Source organism: Poecilia reticulata, chromosome 14 (genome assembly GCF_904066995.2).
Source record: "Poecilia reticulata chromosome 14, P_reticulata-male-v2, whole genome shotgun sequence".
Taxonomy (NCBI): Eukaryota; Metazoa; Chordata; class Actinopteri; order Cyprinodontiformes; family Poeciliidae; genus Poecilia; species Poecilia reticulata.
In genome coordinates this window covers 20,838,503-20,860,733 of record NC_088843.1, presented here as the reverse complement: position 1 = coordinate 20,860,733, position 22,231 = coordinate 20,838,503, and the positions used below count along the sequence as shown (strand labels likewise).

The 22,231-nt window shown below is 44.5% G+C and overlaps 3 protein-coding genes across 4 annotated transcripts; 2 read left to right on the top strand and 1 right to left on the bottom strand.

Annotated features, from left to right (window-relative positions):
- Window positions 1-27: 27 nt before the first annotated feature.
- On the bottom strand, window positions 28-2,943 carry pfdn1 (prefoldin subunit 1). 2 transcript variants are annotated; one of them, XM_008401842.2, is made up of 4 exons: window positions 2,848-2,943; window positions 609-775; window positions 448-532; window positions 28-154 (listed from the first exon to the last, which is right to left on the bottom strand). In XM_008401842.2, exons 1-4 carry the CDS (start codon window positions 2,881-2,883, stop codon window positions 71-73), a joined length of 372 nt encoding a protein of 123 aa, XP_008400064.1. In that variant the 5' UTR covers window positions 2,884-2,943; the 3' UTR covers window positions 28-70. The 2 variants fall into 2 exon arrangements, with proteins under 2 accessions (XP_008400064.1, XP_008400065.1); XM_008401843.2 differs by having other exon boundaries at window positions 28-151.
- A 3,505-nt stretch (window positions 2,944-6,448) lies between these two features.
- Window positions 6,449-9,857, top strand: LOC103459907 (deoxycytidine kinase 2). Its single transcript, XM_008401844.2, has 8 exons — window positions 6,449-6,711; window positions 7,835-7,953; window positions 8,294-8,377; window positions 8,508-8,617; window positions 8,829-8,976; window positions 9,163-9,278; window positions 9,359-9,458; window positions 9,558-9,857. The coding sequence occupies exons 1-8, from the start codon at window positions 6,615-6,617 to the stop codon at window positions 9,582-9,584; spliced, it is 801 nt and encodes a 266-aa protein (XP_008400066.1). The 5' UTR covers window positions 6,449-6,614; the 3' UTR covers window positions 9,585-9,857.
- A 1,866-nt stretch (window positions 9,858-11,723) lies between these two features.
- On the top strand, window positions 11,724-20,329 carry oatx (organic anion transporter X). Its single transcript, XM_008401845.3, has 16 exons — window positions 11,724-11,924; window positions 12,097-12,177; window positions 12,255-12,422; window positions 12,960-13,033; window positions 13,104-13,233; window positions 15,743-15,846; window positions 15,981-16,135; window positions 16,481-16,649; window positions 17,784-17,907; window positions 17,979-18,094; window positions 18,222-18,276; window positions 18,357-18,516; window positions 18,857-18,965; window positions 19,046-19,124; window positions 19,443-19,570; window positions 19,896-20,329. The coding sequence occupies exons 2-16, from the start codon at window positions 12,151-12,153 to the stop codon at window positions 20,044-20,046; spliced, it is 1,749 nt and encodes a 582-aa protein (XP_008400067.1). The 5' UTR covers window positions 11,724-11,924; window positions 12,097-12,150; the 3' UTR covers window positions 20,047-20,329.
- Window positions 20,330-22,231: the final 1,902 nt, after the last annotated feature.

The window sequence follows — 22,231 nt, the reverse complement described above, 5'->3', positions numbered from 1 at the left end:
ACATCATCAAACAGATGGAAAACGGGGCGGAGCTTAATGAGTTTATTATGAGCAGGAAGTGAGTGATTGGTCAGTGGGCTCGCCGGGACAGCAGCATCTCTCTGATGTTGTCCTCTGCTTCCTTGACACTGCGCTCCAGGTACACCTTCTTCTGCTGAACACACACAGGTCAGAGGTCAGAGCAGCCCATACAAACACAAACCAGGCTGAGTGTGATGATGTCATGGCTTTGGAAGAACCTGATAGGCTAACGGTAGATCCTCCAATTTCATTCAGAACAAATTTTAAAAAGTGAGTTTCTGCTTTTTGAGTAAATGATAAAGTCTGAGCCGCCTCAGCATGATGAAGGTCACAACTCAGTTCTGCAGAACCAGACCTGCTGTGCTAGCTGGACCCGCAGCAGAACCGTGTTGTGTTCAGGGCGTGCAGTAAATCTCAGCTCTTTACCTCCAGCTCTTTGATCTTGTCGTCTACAGTCTTCTGTTTGTCGGTCAGCAGGTCGTCGATCTCCTCCTTGGACTGCAGGACAAACCTGAAATGGCATACAGTCACCAACTGCCCCCACCCCCTTTACCAATGATGTCACGGCTCAGGGTGGAGCCACTCACATGCGGCCGACGCCCTCGTAGAGCCGCGTGTTGGCAGGCAGCGTGGAGATCTCGGCTTGCGTCAGCTTGGTGTGCTTCTGAACCCGACCGAGCTGCTCAATCTGCAGGTCGGCCAGTTTCACCTTCTGCTGCGTGTCAATCATCTTCACCTGCAGCTCCGAGAAGGCCTGCAACAACAGGAGGCGTCACTCTGAGCTAAAAAATAATAATAAACACAACCCCAACGACAGGAGAGGACACTGTGAGCTAAAAAAACAAAAACAAAACACAACCTCAACTACAGGAAGCGTCACTGAGATAAAAAAAAAAAAAACAGCCCCACGACGGGAGGCTTCAGGGCTACAAGTGGAGTCTTTGCTCCAGTCATTGAGGGACAGGTCCCTGGTCCAACACATCTGAGTCTCCTGCTGAGTTCTGTTGTTGACCTCATTATTCTCCTCATGTGTGTTGAAGCAGAGACGCCTAGAAGCTGCAGAAAATCTCCAGGCCTGGAGGACCTGGGGCCTCATGTGTAAAGCGTGCATATGCATAGAAAATGTGCGGCGCCATATTTTACCCACAATGTATAAAAATAAACTTTGCGTCAAAGTTTGCGTAAATATTTCTGTTTTTCCCTGGCGTGAAAATGCGCTGCAGCCACGCAAACTTTTCCTGTGGACAATAACTACAAAACGTCAAAACTCACTTAAATACACTGAAATTTGACTATATTCAGTTATTTAGACCAAGAAGCATCAAACCCGATGTTTTTTTTATTATAATATTTTATTGTTTAAACGTAAACAATGAAATTGAACCGCATTTATCCTCAGACAATAGCAAGCACACTAAAGATAAAAATAAAAGGATGTGAAAATCCCACTCCAATGTAAATAGTACTTTTCCTCAGTTTTTGGCTCAAAGATATAACGCATCAGTCTGCGCATCGAAGCGCATGGAATGCATCTATGGGGTAATTTCATTCTCACTAAACAAGAAAACAGGGCTGGATCAGCAGATTAACTCCAAACGGGTTTGATTATTTTTAAGGTGATGAAGGTGTGTACAATCACACATATATAAGCAGCTGCTCAAAGGTGAGCCACGTAAATTGTGGAGCGCTTTGGCTCTGATGGAGTACATCGCCAATGGAAGGATTCAGAGGGAGTGTGTGTTCAGAGATCATGTTGATCTGCTGGGAAATGATGGTTTATATGCGTTTAGATTGCCCAGACTGATCATACTGGAGCTCTGAGCGAAACTTAAAGAAGGAGGCGTGCAGTCATCCTTCAGTCAGCTATGCCTGCTTTGTGAATGTGCCTTTATGGACAGAAAGCATCTCTATTCTGTAAATGTACAATTTATGCACATGATTCCACTATTTAGAATAAAGGTCCACATTCCCCACTCAAATGACTCTCTGACACACTAACCGTCTTTAAATCCCAGCTGAATACTCTGCTGTTCAAATAGGCATTTGCACAATCTCTTTATTTTTCCTTTTACGTATTTTTAAGTTGAATTTTCTTTCTTTAATATGCTTTATTTTTGTGAGGGGACTTTAAGGGCCCTGAAATCACCTTTTGAATTAAAATATGTAATTATTTGTATTATAAATGCTTGCTACAAACAAGGACCGTCGCCATGGTTATAGCTTCACGTGGTGGCAGACTTCCGGGTATTTAAACTAATTTACATATGTATTTATGGGAGGCGACAGGGCGGACCAGCAGCTGCGCTCTATTTTCGGCAAATTGGGATTTATAAAGGCAAAGTGCGCAGCGTGCGCATTGCTTTACGCATCCAGATTTTTTTTTGTGCGCCACACTTTTCTAAATTTGTCCGTACACCAAGTTTTAGTGTGAAAACTGCGCACTCATTTATGCACTCTGAACTATGATTCAGAGCTGAGACTCTCCGGGTGAACCTCGGGTTCTGACCCTAACAGAGCGTCATCATGAGGAGAGCGGGGCGGAATCTCGCAAAGAAAAGCGATAATAATCATCATCGTTAGTTCAGAAACAGAAGAGTTCTCCGGGTTCTAATAAAGGTTCAAACCCGACTGCAGAGGAACCAGAAAGTTGGAACCGCTCTAACCGAACCCCGGACCTTCCACACATATCCATAAATGAGGTTCTGGTTCCGGCTAGCCAGATGCTGCAGGCTAATTGCTAGCTGTTAGCTTTCTGCATGGCCAGACCGGAAACAGGTGAGCGCAGAGAGTACCACTTAGTACCAGACAGAACCAGAACCTCGGTACCTTCTTCAGTTCCAGATCCACGGGAGCTGCCATCATGCGCCTCTTCTTCTTCTCGGCTCGCAGCGGCGTGGAGGACTTCCGGGTGCGTTACTGCCCCCAGCGGTGAACGGAGAATGTTTTTCAAGCAAACATTGAACAGATGGAAACAAAACCAAGGCAGATATCATGTCTGAACACAAAACATGGACGGGATCATAAAATTCAGAGTAGAAAGAAGTGAGAACATAATGCAGGAATAATAAAACATTTAGATCAATGAAAGGTTTTCAACTATTCCGATTCACTCTTTAAACTGCTTTTATAAAATTTGGTTTAGATTTAAACAATGAAAAATTACCTGTTAAAATATTAATTAGAAAATGTTCTTATTTAAAATATAATGAATAAATATTCAAAATAAAAACACCAAATCTAATGATTATTCAGACTGAGGTCATACAATGTGAAACAGTTAGCAGTTAAATACTAAATGGATTAAATCTCATTTTCAGCTGTCGACCTTTAACCTTCATCAGGTGGATCCGTGGGACCCAGATTCAGGATTGTCCTCTGGGTTTTTATGGTGGAGGAAACACACACACATTAACCAGTAGGTGGCGCCATATCGTTGCTTGAAACATCAATAAACCATGATCCTCAGTGGAATAACAGCAGTGGTGGAGAAAGTACTCAAAAAATGTACTTAAGTAAAAGTACAAATACACAGTCAAAAATGTACTTAAGTAAAAGTCAAAGTACCACATTAACATTTTACTTAAGTAAAAGTAAAAAAGTACTGGCTTTTAAAAATACTTAAGTATTAAAAGTAAAAGTACTTGCTGAATGCATTGCCTAATCACTAATATCATTAAGTGTGCCGATCGTATTTAATTTTAATACATCAGAAATGTGCCATTTTAATGAACAATGCCACAGATAAAGCCTGTTTTTATTGAGTTTACTCTGTAACATAGTTTAGACTTAGATATGTGATTCTATGCATCATAATTTCACGGATGGAAACATCTCGTCTCCTGTCCTAACATAACATGAACTTCACTTTTTTTGCCACACATTTATTTTGAAAGAAATCCAACTGGCAGAGGAGGACATGGAACCAAGGAGCCTCGTAGCAGAGTTGTAGTCTAGACCACCGAACCCAAGACCAAATCAAAACCAGCACCCCGTGCTACATGACAATAAAATTAAGTGCACCTATCAAAATTGCTTCTCAAATTGATCTGAAAGATTCACTTTCCCATAAAAACACCTAGATATTAAACACTTAGAGCTGAAATAAATTATCCAGTGACAATTCAAACTCTTCTTCATTCTGTTTTGCTTTCATCTCTGTGCCACAATCCACAGAGGTCTCCCGCCATCCCTAAAGAAATAACGCCCTGTGCGGTTGCCCATATTGCCAATGTCAGAAATAATAATTGTCTGCACCATTAAACATAGCAATTAACAACGCTCAACTATGAACACTGTCCAAGGCCCAATAAGCAAGAAGTAACCAAGCAGGAGGAGCACCGTGACTGTTCTCATCCTCCCTCCTGCTGCAACGTCTGCCACCATGACAGGTGACGAAAACAAAGAGTAATGAGCATGCTCTGTGTTCTTACGTTCTTGTTTTATTTATTCACCAATTAAATATAAAGATATTTTAATGAAATAAAATAGCTACTGCAGTGTACAGAGCATTACAAGAACAAAGAACGGCTCTCAGTGAGGCTTCAGCACTATAGGACTTAGTCAAGATCTGTCCAGAAGAATCGGATCGTTCCTGAATGTCATATTACAATATTGCACTTTGGTCACAGCGTTGTCCCATATATGCAACACCTCAGTCAACACCTCCACACAATAATTTAGCGCATGAGTGACAACTGTTTTTCATCGCAGATGCAACATGTGTCTCAGTCAATACAGCTAGCTTTGCTAGCATCACGTCCACGGAGCTTACCTTTCTTTAAGCTTTCCTTCCAAGTGACGTTAAAAATTGGACGAAGTTCCCACCGTCTGTGAAAGCGAAGCGCTGCTGATTTTACATGTCGCCATATCTTATGATTTATGAAGCGCTATTATATTACTGATGCTCAGAGGAAACCACTGCGCATGTCTGGAGCTCCGAGTGCGAGTAAAGGTGGAGCCGATGGGTGACAACAGACACCGTTATTGAGACAAAGCTGTCTACACGTTATTGCTTGGATTTTACGGCGCCACCTTAAATCCCTGAACTTCACATTTTAACGGAAAAAAAGCTCAACGCGACTTGGATGTAACGAGTAACGCGACACTTTGTAGAAATGTAGTGAAGTAGAAAGTACAGATACTTACTGTAAAATGTAGTGGAGTAAAAGTAGAAAGTATCCATTATTAAATCTACTTAAGTAAAGTACAGATACACGAAAATTGTACTTAAGTACAGTAACGAGGTACTTGTACTTCGTTACTTCCCAGAACTGAATAACAGTCACATTGAGAAGAAGAAAATGTGTTTTTATGGAAGATTGGGCTGAAATACGTACAGGAAGATTTTAATGACAATATGGAGCTGAGAGTTCAAAGGAAGTAAAACAAGTAAAACAGATGGTCTGGCCTCTTGTCTATTGTTGAGGATAGGGGGTTGTTCTTTGATGCTAAAGGGGGCAGATAAGTTCTGGGTTGGGCAAGTAACTAGATAGTCTCCAGGATCAATGACATCCCCTGCTGTTGTATGGCACTGTAGAACCCTATAGGAGAGCAGCTTGATCAATCTCATGATAAGATCATGCAGACACGTGATCTCATCATCTAAGATGATCTCATCTTTAGATGATCATCTTTAGATCTCATCTAAGATGATCTCATCATCTTAGATGATCTCATCTTTAGATGATCATCTTTAGATCTCATCTAAGATGATCTCATCATCTTAGATGATTATAGGAGCACATTATAATGTGCTCCTATAATGTGTGAGGAGCACATTATAAAATTTTCCATTACAGTCCCCAGTTCTTAACATTATTTTATCTGAATTCCAGTTATATTTTAAATCTCTGAAATATATCGAAACATATGAATACCTAACTGAAAGGGTAATGGAATTGCCCACCAACGCGCATGTTTCTTTCTAAAGCATTTATCTCCTTGTTGTAGTTCTACTTAGTATTTTTATTATTAAATCAGCTATTCTTTTGCATTCCCATGAGTCCGCCTCTCCAATGTCCTTTATAGAGCTACACTATTGTGATTTGGAATAATTATGCTTGTTTTGATAAAGTTAAAAAGAAGAAGAAAAAGAATATTTGATCTTTTGATTTTTAACAAAACATTTATTTATACAATAATTTAACAATTAGACACTATTAAATACATGATCAGGACATACTTAAAGCAGACATTCTTTAATAAATAAATAAATAAATAAATAAATAAATAAATAAATAAATAAGCAGCTTATTATATTGTAGCTGTCCCTGCCCTGATCAGAAATGGTGCACAAGACACACCTGGTGGCTCTATGAAAGAAGTATTATTAAATTCCCTCTGAATATCGTTGTAGATCCCACTCCATTCCGGTAGGTGGCGGTAAATACACTTTAAATTAGTTGCCATCCGCCAATAAAACGCATAGGAAGATGAAGCCCCGCCCCGGAAGCGGAAAGCTGTGAGCGCGGAATTTAATCTGTGAAGCGAGTCGCGCGGTTTTCACAGTTTCAGCGCGCGCGCTCAGAGAAAGACCAGCTGGACAGGCAAACATCCGCAGCCTGAAGAAATCCTCCCGTGATCACCGGTCAGACATGGCGACTCCTCCGAAGCGGCTCCGCGGAGTTCCGACCGGTTCCCCGCTCTCCGGCTCCCGCAGACATAGGAAGATCTCCATCGAGGGAAACATCGGTGAGTTCCACCTCAGAATCTCTGGACTCAAGAACAGAACCTGAGCTAACCAGAACCCGTCCGACCTGCCGGACCATCCACCAGCGGCTGGTCCGCTGCTGGAGGGTCCGGAACGGACTGCGACAAAAAGGCGGCCCGGGCGTTTTGGACCAGACAGGCCAACCAAATATAAAGCCTCAATATTTATGATTTTAAAAATTCTTTATTTTTTAAACATTGAGAAATTTACAAGAGCCTAAAGGTCACAGTTCCAGTCTGTGATCAATTTCAGAATTCCTTCTCTAACATTTCCATTTACAAAAAAACAAAAACAAAACAACAAAGAAAACAATAAGGGAGCATAAAAATAAAGACATTTCTTTTATGTACATGTACCATCTATTATTAATCAATTCCACATTGTTGCGTTGTTTGGACACCCATTGAGCCCAGAGGACGGTGAACTGGTTCAACTGGACCTGGACTGAGGATCTTCTGATCCGTTTCATTAATGTTCTTCTGCAGCGTCTGCTCACAGCTTCTTCAGGCTTAAGATTTGATACAAATATTTTGTAATGTCAGGTAGAGGTTCTGTGTTATCCAGAATAAAGGTGGTACATTTAAAAGTTAAGGCTTCATTGATTTCTAGGGAGGGGGTTGGTTTGTCCCAGCACAGCACACAATAAAACTTAAAATAAATAAAGTAATAAGAATACACATACAACAATAACAATGAGCAGTGATAGTCTTAAGGACACACATATTGCTCAGTACATTACTAAATATATATTCGACATTTAAAACACTCTAGAGACCATGAATTATAAGGAGCTTTGACCTCTGGATGTTTGACAGATAAAAATGTTCAAGATAAAACGGCAAAATTAGGAGGGACGATGGCGTGTTTATGAAGGAGAGAAATGGTAGTCTGTTTTCCACTCAGCATCACACTGCATTGCATCACATTTCACTGCATCACTCCCTGTGGCCGGCAGCTCAACTGTCAGCTGGATTCTTGTTTTTCGGTTTGTCGGGTTCAGTAGAAGAGGAGCTGATTGATGGGTCCTGGTTTAGTCAGTGGCTGCTGATCAGCTGATGGATCAGTGCTGATCAAGTGTGTGTGTGTGTGTGTGTGTGTGTGCAGCTGCAGGTAAATCCACCTTCGTCCGCCTCCTCCAGGCGTCTTCCTCAGACTGGGAGGTGATCCCAGAACCTATCGGGAAGTGGTGCAACGTTCAGAGCGACGGCGACGATGTCTACCAGGTGAGCAGCTGAGGCAGCCAATCAGAGGCTGGTCCAGGGTGGGAGGAGCTTCCTTTTGTAGATCTGTAGAGACCAGAATGGACTCTTTGTGATGTCTGCTTCATTTCATGTTGGTTCTGGAGAGAAGTTGTGAAGGAAGTTAAACGTTCATAAATTCATTAATGGGTTCAAGGATCAAACGATATGAAGCAGCAGGAAAAACTGCAGCTGAAAAATAGAAAGTTCTGTTGAATTTTTGGTATTTTAAAGACTAATATGAAAGTTTAGCTTCTTCAGACTCAAGGGTGAAAGTTTCTCCAAATTCATCAGCAAGACCTCTGACCTCTGTCCATGCGCCTAGGAGCTGAGCTCCTCCCAGAAGAGTGGAGGGAACCTCCTGCAGATGCTGTACGACAAGCCGAGCCGCTGGGCCTACACCTTCCAGGTAAGTGCAGCAGACTCCGCTCCCTGAGGCTGCACTGCGCCTCACCTGTGTCTCACCTGTGTCTCACCTGTGTCTCACCTGTGTCTCACCTGTGCCTCACCTGTGTCTCACCTACGTCTCACCTGTGCAGAGCTACGCCTGCCTCAGCAGAATCCGGTCTCAGCTTCAGCCTCCATCAGCCAAGCTGCAGCAGGCGGAGAACCCGGTTCAGTTCTACGAACGCTCTGTCTACTCAGACAGGTACAGACCAGAACCCCCCCACCCCCAACTGGGTTCGGTTCCTCCAGAACCTGATCTGGATTTTCTAGACAAATCAAACTGTTATGTTTCTGTGGCTGAGTGTGAAAGGTCATCATCACAGGAACATCTGGCAGGTTCTGTCAGGGTTCTGGTTCAGCCCGAGATTCTGACTGAAACCCAACAGAACCTTTTCCCTCTCCACCTGTCTCAGGTATGTCTTTGCGTCCAACCTGTTTGAGAATGGAAACCTGCTGGACACAGAGTGGAGCGTCTACCAGGACTGGCACACCTGGTTGCTGAACCAGTTTGAATCCGATATCGCCTTGGACGCCATCATCTACCTGAGAGCTCCTCCGCAGGTAAACGGCCTCTCCCTAACCTCCCCTGCCAGGTGACCGGCCCGGTTCTGAGAGTAAAACTGGGTCAGTCACTTGGCTGGGTTTGAATAACTGATATAAACAAAGCAGACCTTCAGAAGGCGGTGCCTTCAGGGTCCTCTGTGTGAACCTACTGGCAGTGCCTTCAAGGTCCTCTTTGTGTTGCAGCGCTGCATGCAGCGGCTACTGCACCGCGGCCGGCAGGAGGAGCAGGGGATCCCTCTGGAGTATCTGGAGCAGCTGCACTTCAAACACGAGGCGTGGCTCTACGACAGGAACCTCGGGTAACTGAGCACGCTCAGACGGCTGTTGCTGCTGCTGCGTTCAGGGTCAGTGGGATAAAATAATTTTTCTGTGTGTGCAGGCTGGACTTTGAGTACCTCAGTGAACTTCCTGTTCTGGTTCTGGACGTGAACGAAGACTTTCAGAACGATCGGATCAAACAGGAAGACATCGTTGATAAGGTGCTTTTATACTGAAATTCTGATGGAGCTTTTATTCTGAAAGTCGAACACAGCTTTTATTCTGAAAGTCTGCTCATATGACATATATTTGTCCTGCAGGTCAGGGAGTTTCTCAGCACGCTATGAAGATTCTCCAATCACCTCACAGAATGTCAACAGCAAGGCTTCTGATTGGACAGCAGCTCGTTATGATGTCCCCCTGTTGCGACTTTGTAAAGTTTTATTTGTTCAATTTTTATAGTGAAAGTGCTAAAGAGTGTGTTTAGGAGAGAATGTGTATTTATGCTTCCGTATTTTTTATTGCTCTCAAACACTGGAAGTGTTCCTGTTTTCTACACACTGGGGTGACAGTGAACACATCACTTCCTAGATTCTGTAAATAAATGAAATTGGACCCAAGCTGCTCTGAGTCTGTTATTGGTTGTTTCTGGATGGAAACGACCCGGTTCTGTGCTGTTAAGAATCTGGCTCTGAATAAGACGGTGATGGATCTTAGAAATCTGAACTTTTTTTTTTTTTGCCTTTTATGTATATTAAACCTGGATTTTCTGGTTGTAATGGAAACATGAAGCTTTCCAGTCAGTGCTCCAATAATGGATCTGAATGTTTCAACAGTTCCGGACATTGCCACTCAGAAAACGCTGAACCAGGTCTGTTCTGATTCTGGTTCCGGTTGGGTGGGTGGACCTGTGATGGACATCTGTCCAGATTGGGTCCATCGGTTCTGGTCCTGTGCTGTAACCTAAAGCATCAACAAAGTAACGTTGCTAAGGTAACTGGGTGAGACTGCCCCCCCGAATCCCCAGACCAGACCTGGATTTAAACTTTCACCAGTACTGGGTCAAAGATCCACAAAAAGCTGAGTCATTCTGACTCACTGAGTCTGACCAGAACCCAGACAAAGCGGAGTCGTCCTCTGCTGCTGCACCCAGAGGCAACAACAGAGGACACTCCAATAGCAGAGGAACACCAACTGGTCCCTCTATGGGCCCCAGACCTCCAGCTCTCTGAAGAGGTGTGCGGCCCACTCTTGACTCCATCAGCAAGTCCTTAATCCTGCAGCAAGTGGAGAAGGGGCTTACCAGATCTTCCAGTTAGCATGTCAGTCAGTCAGAAAGGGTGGTACTGGAGCAGATCTGAAGTGGACCGAGTTGAGCTCCAAGTGGAACACATCATGGAGGACAGAGGGAACCGCATCTCCAGCTGACCTGCTACAATCTGGTATCACAGGTGAAAGGTCTTCTGCATAACAGTGAAGATTGAGACTGAAGGGAGATGCTTCCGAGAGGGAGAAGGTAGAGAACGACCAGATGAGTACTGAGCCCTGGGGGATGCCTTGAGGCCGGGGCAGTAGAGGAAGAACTACTGTTGAGGTATGACCTAACCCAGGCTGGAGCAGACTGGAGGTCACCTGTTGGTTCATCTGGTTCCCTAAGATGGACTTCATGCTACTGTCCGGTCTCTAGGTGTCAGCAATCTTTATGAATAGAAAACATTTATATTCTTGTGATGCTCTCACACGTCTCTGGACAGGTCATCAGTTCATTACGGAGACAGACAGGACGAACAAACACACACACACGCACGCACGCACACACACACACACACACACACGCACACACAGACCAGGCCAAGGTCTCAGAATCAAACCTGGCTGCAAGGCAGCAATGCTACCATGAACTGATCATATTCTCTAAATTTTACTTTTGTTTTTTCTTTTTTTCTGTTATGTTTTGTAAGTAGATCCTGTGAGTCTAGAAAGATGTCTTCTTTTACTTTTTGAACTTTACTGAGACTCATGGCGGGAGCGTTGTGCGTATTTATGTATTTGTGGGCGGAGCCAGGGTGGTCCACGCAGCACCTGCAGCTCTGCTTCATGCAGATCAGGATGAATGGAGGAACGCAGCACGACCTCATGCGGGTTCATGCAGCTGAATGTTTCAGGATTCCCTCCATGCCTTATGAGAGAAGCATGAAAACTCAAACTGTCAACTCTTATGCATGAGGCCCACACTGAGCCTCCAGCAGCTTCATCATGTCTCCTCTGCTGCTTCCTGATTGGCTGAGCGGCTCTATGTGACAAACTATGTGACCGACCACAGATGCTGCGAGGCACGGCCGACCTGCTGGGATGTTTGTTGTCTGGGACTCAGCTGGACCAAGAGGAGCCCAGCAAAGAGCCGGGTCAGTGAAACAGATGGAGGTGGGGTAGCGGGACAGGGTTGGGACAGGGTGTTCTGGACCGACCAGGGTCAGAGCAGCAGGTGGACTGGTGAAGCTAGCCATAGGGTCAAAGGTTAACCTTCTGGAGACTCATTGATCCGAGGCCGTTAGCATCAACCAGAGTGGCTCAGTGCTGGAATCAGTCCTGTTTCCTCGTCCAATCATTAACCTCCTGCAGTCGTCCTCTGTTGCTCCACTCGGCTCCGTCCTCTAGTACTCCAGTCCTCCAGCAGCCTGCAGACGGTAAGTACAGCCAGAAAATCCTCTTTTCTTTTTCTATAATCCTTCAGGAATTTCCCCAGACTGTTCAGATCTTTCAGGTTTTGGGTCCCGGGGAGACGGGGTTTTGGATGGTCTGGTATGCTAGCGGGTAGGTTTTGGGTAGTTGATGAGTTTTGCTGTGACGGACCTGCAGTTCGGACCCTGACGTGTCCTGGCCGCTCCTGACTGTCCCCATTGCGTTGCTGGGATGGGTTTCACCGACCTGCTGGACCAGGTGAGTCCGCTCTCTTCCTCTGCGGCGCTCCTATCACCTGATTAGTAACTTTCCTCTTCTCTGGCTGCCATGGTGAGGTGGGTGGCTTTGGCAGGTACCAGTGGATCCATGTGATTCTAATCAGTTTACCTGGTCTGATGACGGCGAGTCATAACCTGCTCAACAACTTCGTCTCAGGAATCCCGGTCCACCATTGCAAACCAGCGACCAATCAGAGTTTGCATGACCTGGGGCGCATCTACCAGGTAACTGTTTCTCCTCCAGGTTCTGGAAGAGCCGCTCAGCCAATCAGGAGGCAGCAGAGGATACATGATGAAGCTGCTGGAGGCTCAGTGTGGGCCTCATGCGTAAGAGTTGATAGTTTGAGTTTTCATGCTTTCCTCACAAGGCATGGGAGGAATCCTGAAACATTCAGCTGCATGAACCAGCATGTCTTTCCAGGCTCACGGGGTCACCTTACAATACATAACAGAAAAAATAAAAAAGAAATGATCAATTCAAGTGAAAATGTTTCTTTGAACTCAGCAGAGAATCCTCTGGAATGGACGGGAGATCAATTATTGCTTCAAATGTTTTTATATCAGGCTAAATGAGCTTCAGTTTCATTATTGTTGACTGAAAGTTTGTGTGGCTGCTGCGCATTTCCACAGCAGGAAAAGTTTGCTTGTGTTTACACAATATTATTTTTTTTACATGCATGAAACATCGCATTATTAATGAGTGACAGAGCTGATGCAGTCTGATTGGCTGTTCTTAAGCGGGACTCTGATTGGCTGCTTCAGGTGGACGAGCAGCAGCTCCTGACGGTCTTCATCCCTCCAGATCCTTCAGGAAATAGACTCGACCGCTGCAGGAGGTAAACTGGTTTCTGCCCTTTGTTCTCCTTTGTGGTGACATCTCTGACATCACTTCCTGTTGTAACTCAGGTACGTGGAGCCTCAGTGGCACATGTTGAGCCTGAACATTTCTCTGAACGCCAGCGAGCTGCAGACCGAAGGATGCGTGGATGGATGGATCTTTGACCAATCAGAGTTCTCAGCCACCACCGTCTCCGAGGTAACAGCTGTGATTGGCCAATCATCTCAGCAGGAGATGATTGGTCTGAATTCAACCTCTGGCGTCTGTATGACAACATCAATAACAACATTAACAGCATTAATAACATTACTAACTGGAATAGTAGCATTAATAACATTGATAATAACATTAATAATAGCATTACATTCAAATTCAAGAACTTTATTAATCCCAAAGTTAAATTAAATGTTGTTGTAGATTGTAATGGCTGTTGGCAGGACAGATCTCCTGTAGCAGTCTGTGTTACAGGGAATCTCAGCGAAGAAGCCTCTGACTGAAGACACTCTGATGAAGAGGATATGCAGGGTTGGCCAGAATTTACTTGGCTTTACGAAAAATCCTTCTTTGCATCGTCATCTATTCAGGTCCCTGGTTCAGGTTCCAATGGCGCTCTCACCAACAGACTGATGTTAGATTCAAACCTTGAAGGATCTTGTCTTCCTCCAGTCGCTCTGTTCTTCTTCTAAAGAACTGCATCTCCAATCTGTCCAGATGAACACAGAGGTTTTTATATTCCTAAACCATTCCTCCGGGTCTCCTCCCAGTAGGACCTGAACTTCTCACCAGGGAGTCTCCATTCTAGCCAGATGCTGAGCCACCTCAACTGGCTCCTCTCAGTGTGAAGGAGCAGCGCCTCTACTCTGAGCCCCTCCTGGATGACTGACCTTCTCTCTCTAAGAGAGAGCCTTGATACCCTGCAAAGAAAACTCATTTCAGCTGCTTGCATCCGTGACTTTGTCCTTTTGTTCGTGAGCATAGATGAGGGTAGGAACTTAGACCGACCGGTAAATTAAAGGCTTCACTTTTTGGCTCAGCTCTCTCTTCACCAGGACAGACCGGTACAATGCCCGCTTTACTGCAGACGCTGCGTCAATCCGTCTGTCGATCTCCTGCTCGATTTTCCCTCATTCATGAACCCAGAGATACTTAAAGTCCTCCACTTGGGGCAGAATGTCCCCCACCCCGACCTGGAGAAGGCACTCTATACATTTCTGGCTCAAGCCTCGGATTTAGGCATTGATCCCCTTCCCGACCGCCTCACACTCGGCTGAGTACCGCTCCAGTGAAAGCTATAGATCATGACCTGATGAAGCCAATAGGACGACATCCTATTGGCTTCAAAAAACAGAGACGGGATCTTAATGCCACCAAAGCAGATCTCCTCCACACCTTGGCTGGTCTGGAAATTTTGTCCATGAAAGTAATGAACAGAATCTGTGACAAAGAGCAGCCTTGGCGGAGTTCCACTCTCACCGGAAATGAGCCCGACTTACTGCTGGCAATGCAGACCAGACTCTGACACCGGTCATACAGGGACCTAACAGCCCATATCAAAGGGCCCACAGGGCTCCTCAAGGGACGAGGGGTCGAATGTCTTCTTCAAGTCCACTATACACATGTAGACCAGTTGGGCAAATTCCCAGGCAACCTCCAGGATCCTGTTGAGGGTCCTGGAGGTTGCCACCGGGCCCTGCCACCGGGAAGCTTTTTAACCACTTTGGCGAAATTGTCCCCAGAGATTGGAGAGCCCGACCCAGAGTCCCCAGTCTCCACTTCCTCAATGGAAGGCATGTTGGTGGGATTGAGGAGGTTTTTGAAGTATTCTGCCCACTGGCCCACAACGTCACGAAACGAGGTCAGCATAGCAGCACACCATCCCCACTATAAACAGTGTTGGTGCCATACTGCTTCCCCCTCCTGAGATGCTGGATGGTGGGCCAGAATCAAATTGAAGCTATGCAGAAGTCTTTCCCCAGGGCCTCTCTGAACTCTTTCCACTCCTGAGTTTTTGCCTCAGCAACCATCCCTTGGACTGCCGTTACCCATCAGTTGCTTCTAGGGTCCCGCAGGCCAAAAATGCCCGATAGGACTCCTTCTTCAGCCTGACAGCATCTCTCCAAAAAGGGAGGATAATTTGAACGGCTGTTTGGCGCATAAGCACAAACAAATTTCAGGGGTTCCTGAAATGTGCTTGTCTGCTTCCTATATGGGTGGCGTTTTAAGAATAATCTGACTAGCTCACATACTTCATGGACTCCATCGTCTATCAGAGGTAGGTGGAGGAGAATCTGAGACCATCTGTCAAAATATTACAACTGAAGCCAAACTGGATCCTGCAGCATGACAATAACTCCATCCTCCTAACAGGAAGTTGACGCCTCCTTTTCGACTCCTCCGGGATTTCTGGCTTCAGCTGCGGTATTATTTCAACTTTTACTCCAGAAAGGCAAGAATGAAAGTTTGAAAAAGAAAAAAATGTCAATGAAAGTTCAAAGCTACTCCAACATGCTGCCACTCTGAGTGGCCCAGCTCTTATTAATAACATTAATACCAACATTAGAAACAGTGTTAATAACCACAGTAACATTAATGACCAAATTTATAACAACATAAATCTCACTAATTCACTTTACGATAATAAATTGCTTCATGTTTCAGAGCTTCTAATGCACCATCCTGACTTTATCTCTAAACCTGTCTCTCTCAGTGGGACCTGGTGTGCTCTCTGCGTCCTCTGAAGCAGATGATCCAGACCATCTATATGGGTGGCGTTTTAACCGGAGCCATTGTGTTTGGTGGCCTGTCGGACAGGTGAGACTCACCTGGTCAGAGTTTCACCTGACCCATAAGGGCTGTGGGAACCATCAGACATGTTCTATATAAGTCTGAATTTATGTCATTTCTACCAGCCATGGGTATTTCTTAACACACTGTGTGTCTCTCAGGTTTGGCAGGAAGTCTGTCCTTATATGGTCATATCTACAGCTGGCTGTGCTTGGCTGTAGCTCCGCCCTCTCTCCATCATACACCGCTTACTGCATCTTCAGGTTTCTGAGCGGGATGGCTGTGTCTGGAATCATCCTCAACGGAGTCTCACTCAGTACACATTTACCTGTTTACATGTCTGACTGGTTACCTGCTTGTTTGTCTGTTCAATAGTTTAGCTATAGAGCTTAGAGGTAACAGCACTTTTCCCCACTAAGGGGAGTCAAAATGTTTTATGTGACAACTTTACTGAAGAGCTCTTCTTCTCCTTCATTGAGAAAATTAAACCAAATTTTCAGTCATTTCTCTACTGCCCCCTTTTAAATGTTAGATTATTGTGTAACATTTATTCCAATTATTGTCAGAAATGTTAACATTCTTTGTTTACTGTTGGATAAAGTAGAACAGCTGCGAAATCTGTGCTCACCTACTGACAGTCTCCCTTCCTGTCTCTCCTCAGAGGTGGAGTGGATCCCTACCAAAACAAGGACCGTAGTGGGGACTCTCACCTCCTTCTTCTTCACCTTTGGTCAGATGATCTTGGCAGGCCTTGCCTATTGGCTGAGAGACTGGAGGAAGCTCCAGCTGGTTCTCTGCGCGCCTCTGTTTCTGTTCTTCAGCTACAGCTGGTCAGTGAAGCCCTGGTACAGTGGATCCCCGGATTCAGGGGGGTTAGGAACCACAGGCGCCGCCAGCTGCTAAAAATACTTGAGATCACGTCTAAAAATGCTTCTAGCTACTTCTCTCAATAGTTCATACACCAAATATACCTTCGTACCAGGGATGGAGTCGAGACAGGTTCTTCCAACACCAGAACGGGGAAAAACAGGTCGAGACCCAGACCGCTCTGTGTTAGCGCTCATCCCGGCGCTAACACAGATGCTAACATCAACAGTCTCCTTTATGGCCACTCTGGAGTGAACCGCCAATCAATGTCTAGGAAAATGAAAGCAGCTCCTGGATAGAATAGTTAAGTATTTTAAATAGTATTTTAGATTTGATATATTCGGAAATCTGCAAATAATTGTAAGTTCTAGTAAAAAACCCCAACATGAATTGGTGGGGCGAGGAGGGAGGTCCACTTTACCTTCCCCCAATTGGTCAGGGGTCTGTCCTGTGATCAGTCAGGTGGTTGAATGTCTGTGCTGTGATTGGTGTTATGGAAATTTTATTTATGAAAGACTGATAATTTGTTTCAATAATAAGAGAAAGATTAATCTTTGTCTTTAAATTTCTTTATTTGGAGGCAAAAGCGTTCGAAGACCCGTCTCACTGAACGCAGTCAGGAGAAGAGCCCTGAATGCAGTCACATCACATCGTTATATAGTCACAGCAAGGAAAAGACCCACGCAAAGTCTGATTTTATCTTTATTGCCAGATGGACCACAAACACAATCCTTACCCCCACCTCATGAACTGTCCCTCACCTCTTGGAGGGGAGGATTTTATGGCAGGAAAGAGAGCCGATAAGGATTTCAAGTGAAACTTCTAATTTTTCTTTGTCAGTTACTCATGGGTGCAAGGTCAAACTACATTCCACACATGTCAGTCCTTTGAGACAATTCCCAGGTTAAGCATTTTACACAAGATGTCTTCAGGTCTCTTATACTGTCACAGCTGCAGAAACATCTAAACATTATCTGGAAACTTCTTTAATGGAAAAACACAACAAATATAATTAGTAAATAAATGGTAAAAAGTATCATCAGTTCCATCAAAGATTAAATAAGGCTAAAAACAAAATTTTCTATTGCACTGGTCAGGTGGTATGCAGAGTCAGCTCGTTGGCTGGTGCTGAACCGTCGGTCTGAGGAAGCCTTAAAGGGCCTCCACAGAGTCGCTCGGATCAATCGGAGACCAGAGGTCATCAACAAACTGACCTTAGAGGTAACCTCTGATTACATGTACAGGTGTTCTCTGACCAATGAAAACCTGACTTTGGCACCATGTGACTACAGGTACTTCACTCTCACATGAGTAAAGAGATTGAGTCGAGCCGCTCGTCGTTTACAGCCTTCGATCTGGTGAAGACCAGAAGGATAAGACGCATCTCCATCTGTCTGACAGCCGTCTGGTGAGACATTCACCTGTTTTAACCAGTTTCACCTGTTTCTAGCCTTTATGTTGCTGTTCCTGTTGGGGTTAGGTGTTCATGGTGAATCTCTACCTGTGCAGGTGTTTACTTGTGTACCTGTCTGCAGGTTCTCCACCAGTTTTGCTTACTATGGTTTGGCGATGGACCTGCAGAAGTTCGGGGTGAGTTCTCTGATTTCTGCTCACATGTCTTCCTTGTTTCTGGAGTGAACTGCGTTCTGATTGGCTGTGGGCCGTTCCAGGTAAGCATTTACCTGATGCAGATCATCTTTGGAGCTGTAGATATTCCTGCAAAGTTCTTGGCTCTGGGCATGCTCAGTTACCTGGGGAGGCGGGTCTCCCAGGTGTCGTGCCTCTTCCTGTCGGCTATCATCATCTTTGCCAACATCTTTGTCCCCACAGGTACAGAGGTTCTGGTTCTGATATGACTGTAAATCCAGCAGCATGAGTCTCACCCTGATTCCAGATCTGATATCTACCCCATCTTCATTGGGTTTCCAGAACTATCTTCAGTTCTGGTTCTGATCCTGACTCCATCTCTAATCTTTGTTCAGATTATGTGTTAAATTCTGACTCGACTCACTGTGTGGTACCGATTCTGACCCAGGCTAAATCATTGGTTCTGATCTGGATGTAATCTCTAATCTATGATTCTAACACTGATCATTCTGTGATGTGTGGTTCTGGTTTTAACCCGGTCTGTTGTCCTAATCTGGTTCTGGTCCTGGTCTCTGTCCTGCAGACATGCAGAGCCTCAGAACCACCTTGGCCTGTCTGGGTAAAGCCTTCACATCGGCCTCCTTCACCACCGTCTACCTGTACACCGGAGAGGTCTACCCCACTGTCATCAGGTGGGTCCAACAGGCCCGGTTCCATCCTCATCAGAACCTCTGACCGGGTCACTAGAACATATCATGTGCTGTACTTCCAGGCAGACGGGAATGGGTTTCGTCTCCACGATGGCAAGGATTGGCAGCATGGCGGCGCCTGCAGTTCTGATCCTGGACGAGGTGAGGCCGACTGGAACCAGAACCAAAATCAGAACCTTCTGGTACATTTTATGGCTAAACAGCAGCTGGTCCGCTTGGACACGGAAGTATTTATTCAGCCTTGGTTCAACAGATTCAATTGAGATGTAAACATGGTTCAGTTTTGGCAATCACAGTCCAGGTGTTAGGAAACTAACATCTGGTATTGATTAATTATTGATAATAAAGGTTCAATTAGAGCGAGGGTAATGTCAGATTTTTGGACCTCCATGCTTAAACGTACAGTATCACATCATCACCGTAGCAACCGACCCACAGAGCTGTTCTTCACATTGCCAGGTGTTTCCTGCACTACCCAGTGTGGTCTATGGGGGCGCTGCAGTACTGGCCAGCGGTTTCGCCTGCTTCCTGCCCGAGACGCTCAATAAACCGCTGCCCGACACCATCGAGGATGTGGAGGAAAACAGGTGAGCTGTCTGCTGCAACTTCAGAATTCTTCAGGTTCTGACCCAAATCCTAAAACAGAGAGCTGCACCTCAGCCGGTTCTGATGAAACGACGCAAAATCATAAACAGAACAAATCAAATACTGCTGAGGTAGATCCCACTGCAGGATTCTGCAGTGGGATCCTGAGGTTAGACCCAGTATCTGGACCCTGTGATCGTGGTTCTGTCTGGGTTCTGGGAGGTTCTGATGGACGGCGCTGCTCCTCCATGTCCCTGGAGCTCACTGATCAGTTCTATCTTCTAATAAATAACCTGATTGGAATTGTTAATTATTCTGTGTGTTAAGGTCTGAAGGAAACTGTGGCTCCCACCTGAAAGAGGGCGTGGCTCTGAAAGAGGGCGTGGTTTCTCCTGATGACTGGGGCGTGGTCACAAAGGAAGGCGTGGCTTTAAAAGGACTGAATGAGAAAGAGGGGAGTGGCCTCAATGCTCTCTAACCAATCACAGGATGCTACATCACAGTGTCTGGACCAATCACCGCAGGCCAATTAGACATGTGGACAATTTTAACAGTAAAATTTAATCTATAATCAATAAGCAGGTGATTGTTTAGAGATGAGAAGAACATGAGCTGACCAGATGATGAATGACATTTAATGTCTAGAGTTGAGATATGAATAAATTGACTGAAGACACTGATTATTGATCACTGATTATTGATTACTGATTATTGTCCGAAGCACTTATTGGCTGCTGTCAATAAACATATTGATAATCTGAGTCTGATCTGTTTCTTTTCTCAGTCACATGGTTCACAGGTCATGTGTGCTTTAAGAACATTGAGTAGGGATCATGGATCCAAAGGGGCGTGGCCTATTACCTACACACGTTAGCATGCATCCGCTTCAGTTACCTTCATAGCTTCAATGACAGTTGCTCTCCAACCTCAGCATCACCATGGCAACATGGTCATCAGCAGTGGTAGAGAAAGTGCTCAAAAAATGTACTTAAGTAAAAGTACAAATACACAGACAAAAATATAAACAAGTAAAAGTACCACATTAACATTTTACTTAAGTAAAAGTTAAAAAAGTACTGGGTTTTAAAAATACTTAAGCATTAAAAGTAAAAGTACTTTCTGAATGCATTACCTAATTGCTAATATTATTAAGTGAACCGATCGTATTTAATTTGAATACATCAGCAATTTGCCATTTTAATGAACAATGCCACAGATAAAGCATGTTGTGTTTACTCTCTGTAACATAGTTTAGATTTAGATATGTTATATATGATTCTATGCGTCATAATTTCAGGGATGGAAACATCTTGTTTCCTGTCCTAACATAACATGAACTTCACTTTTTTTTTGCCATTAGTGGCATTTATTTGGAAAGAAATCCAACTGGCAGGGGAGGACATGGAACCAAGGAGCCACGTAGCACTTTGTAGTCTAGACCACCGAACCGAGACCAAATCTTGGCACCCCGCGCTACATGACACAATAAAATTAAGTGCACCTATCAAAATTGCTTCTCAAATTGATCTGAAAGATCCACATTCCCATAAAAACACCTAGATATTAAATACTTAGAGCTGAAATAAATTTAACCAGTATCAATTCAAACTCTTCTTCATTCTGTTTTGCTTTCATCTCTCTGCTACAATCCACAGAGGTCTCCTGCCATCCCTAAAAAAAATAACGCCCTGGGCGGTTGCCCATACAGCATATGTCAGAAACCACAACTGTCTGCACCATTAAACATAGCAATTAACGGTAAACAACGCTCAACTATGAACACTGTCCAAGGCGCAATAAGCAAGAAGTAACCAAGCAGAAGGAGGAGACTGTTCTCATCCTCCTTCCCGCTGCAATGTCTGCCACCATGACAGGTGACGAAAACAAAGAGCAATGAGCATGCTTTGCGTTTTTACGTTCTTGTTATATTTATTCACCAATTAAATATGAAATAAAATAATAACTGCAGTGTACACACGCAGTGAGGCTTCAGTCCTATCAACCTTAGTAAAGATCCATCCAGAAGAATCGGATCATTCCTGAATTTCATATCACTATATTGCAGACTTTGGTCACAGCGTTGTCCCATATATGCGACACCTCAGTCAACACCTCCGCACAATAATTCAGCCATGAGTGACAAACTTTTTTCATGCAAATGCAACATGTGTCTTTGTACAGCTAGCTTTGCTAGAATCACGTCCACGGAGCTTACCTTTCTTTAAGCTTTCCTTCCAAGTGACACTAAAAGTTCTCTCGAAGTCCCCAGTCTGTGAAAGCGAAGCGCTGCTGATTTTACATGTCACCATATCTATGATTTATGCAACGCTATTATAATACTGACGATTAGACAGATATCTTCTGCCGCTCAGAGGAAACCACTGCGCATGTCTTGGAGCTCCGCGTGCCAGTAAAGGGGGAGGTGATGGGTGACAACAGACACGTAAGTCACGTTATTGCTTGGATTTTACGGCGCCACCTTAAGTCCCTGAACGTCACATTTTAACGGAAAAAAAGAGCAATGCGACTTGAATGTAGCGAGTAACGCGACAGTTTTGTAGAAATGTAGTGAAGTAAAAAGTACAGATACTTACTGTAAAATGTAGTGGAGTAAAAGTAGAAAGTATAAATTATTAAATCTACTTAAGTAAAGTACAGATACA

What these genes read in the sequence shown, in the direction of transcription:
- pfdn1 (XM_008401842.2), bottom strand. Translation starts at nt 2,883, where the DNA reads ATGATGGCAGCTCCCGTGGATCTGGAACTGAAGAAG. An exon ending in TGGATCTGGAACTGAAGAAG is followed by an intron (nt 776 to 2,847) that starts GTACCGAGGTTC and finishes CTGTTGTTGCAG; the next exon opens with GCCTTCTCGGAGCTGCAGGT. An exon ending in TACGAGGGCGTCGGCCGCAT is followed by an intron (nt 533 to 608) that starts GTGAGTGGCTCC and finishes ATGCCATTTCAG; the next exon opens with GTTTGTCCTGCAGTCCAAGG.
- oatx (XM_008401845.3), top strand. Translation starts at nt 12,151, where the DNA reads ATGGGTTTCACCGACCTGCTGGACCAG. An exon ending in TGGACCTGCAGAAGTTCGGG is followed by an intron (nt 18,277 to 18,356) that starts GTGAGTTCTCTG and finishes GGGCCGTTCCAG; the next exon opens with GTAAGCATTTACCTGATGCA. An exon ending in CAACATCTTTGTCCCCACAG is followed by an intron (nt 18,517 to 18,856) that starts GTACAGAGGTTC and finishes TCTGTCCTGCAG; the next exon opens with ACATGCAGAGCCTCAGAACC.
- LOC103459907 (XM_008401844.2), top strand. Translation starts at nt 6,615, where the DNA reads ATGGCGACTCCTCCGAAGCGGCTCCGCGGAGTTCCGACCGGTTCCCCG. An exon ending in ACGGCGACGATGTCTACCAG is followed by an intron (nt 7,954 to 8,293) that starts GTGAGCAGCTGA and finishes CCATGCGCCTAG; the next exon opens with GAGCTGAGCTCCTCCCAGAA. An exon ending in AGGAAGACATCGTTGATAAG is followed by an intron (nt 9,459 to 9,557) that starts GTGCTTTTATAC and finishes TTTGTCCTGCAG; the next exon opens with GTCAGGGAGTTTCTCAGCAC.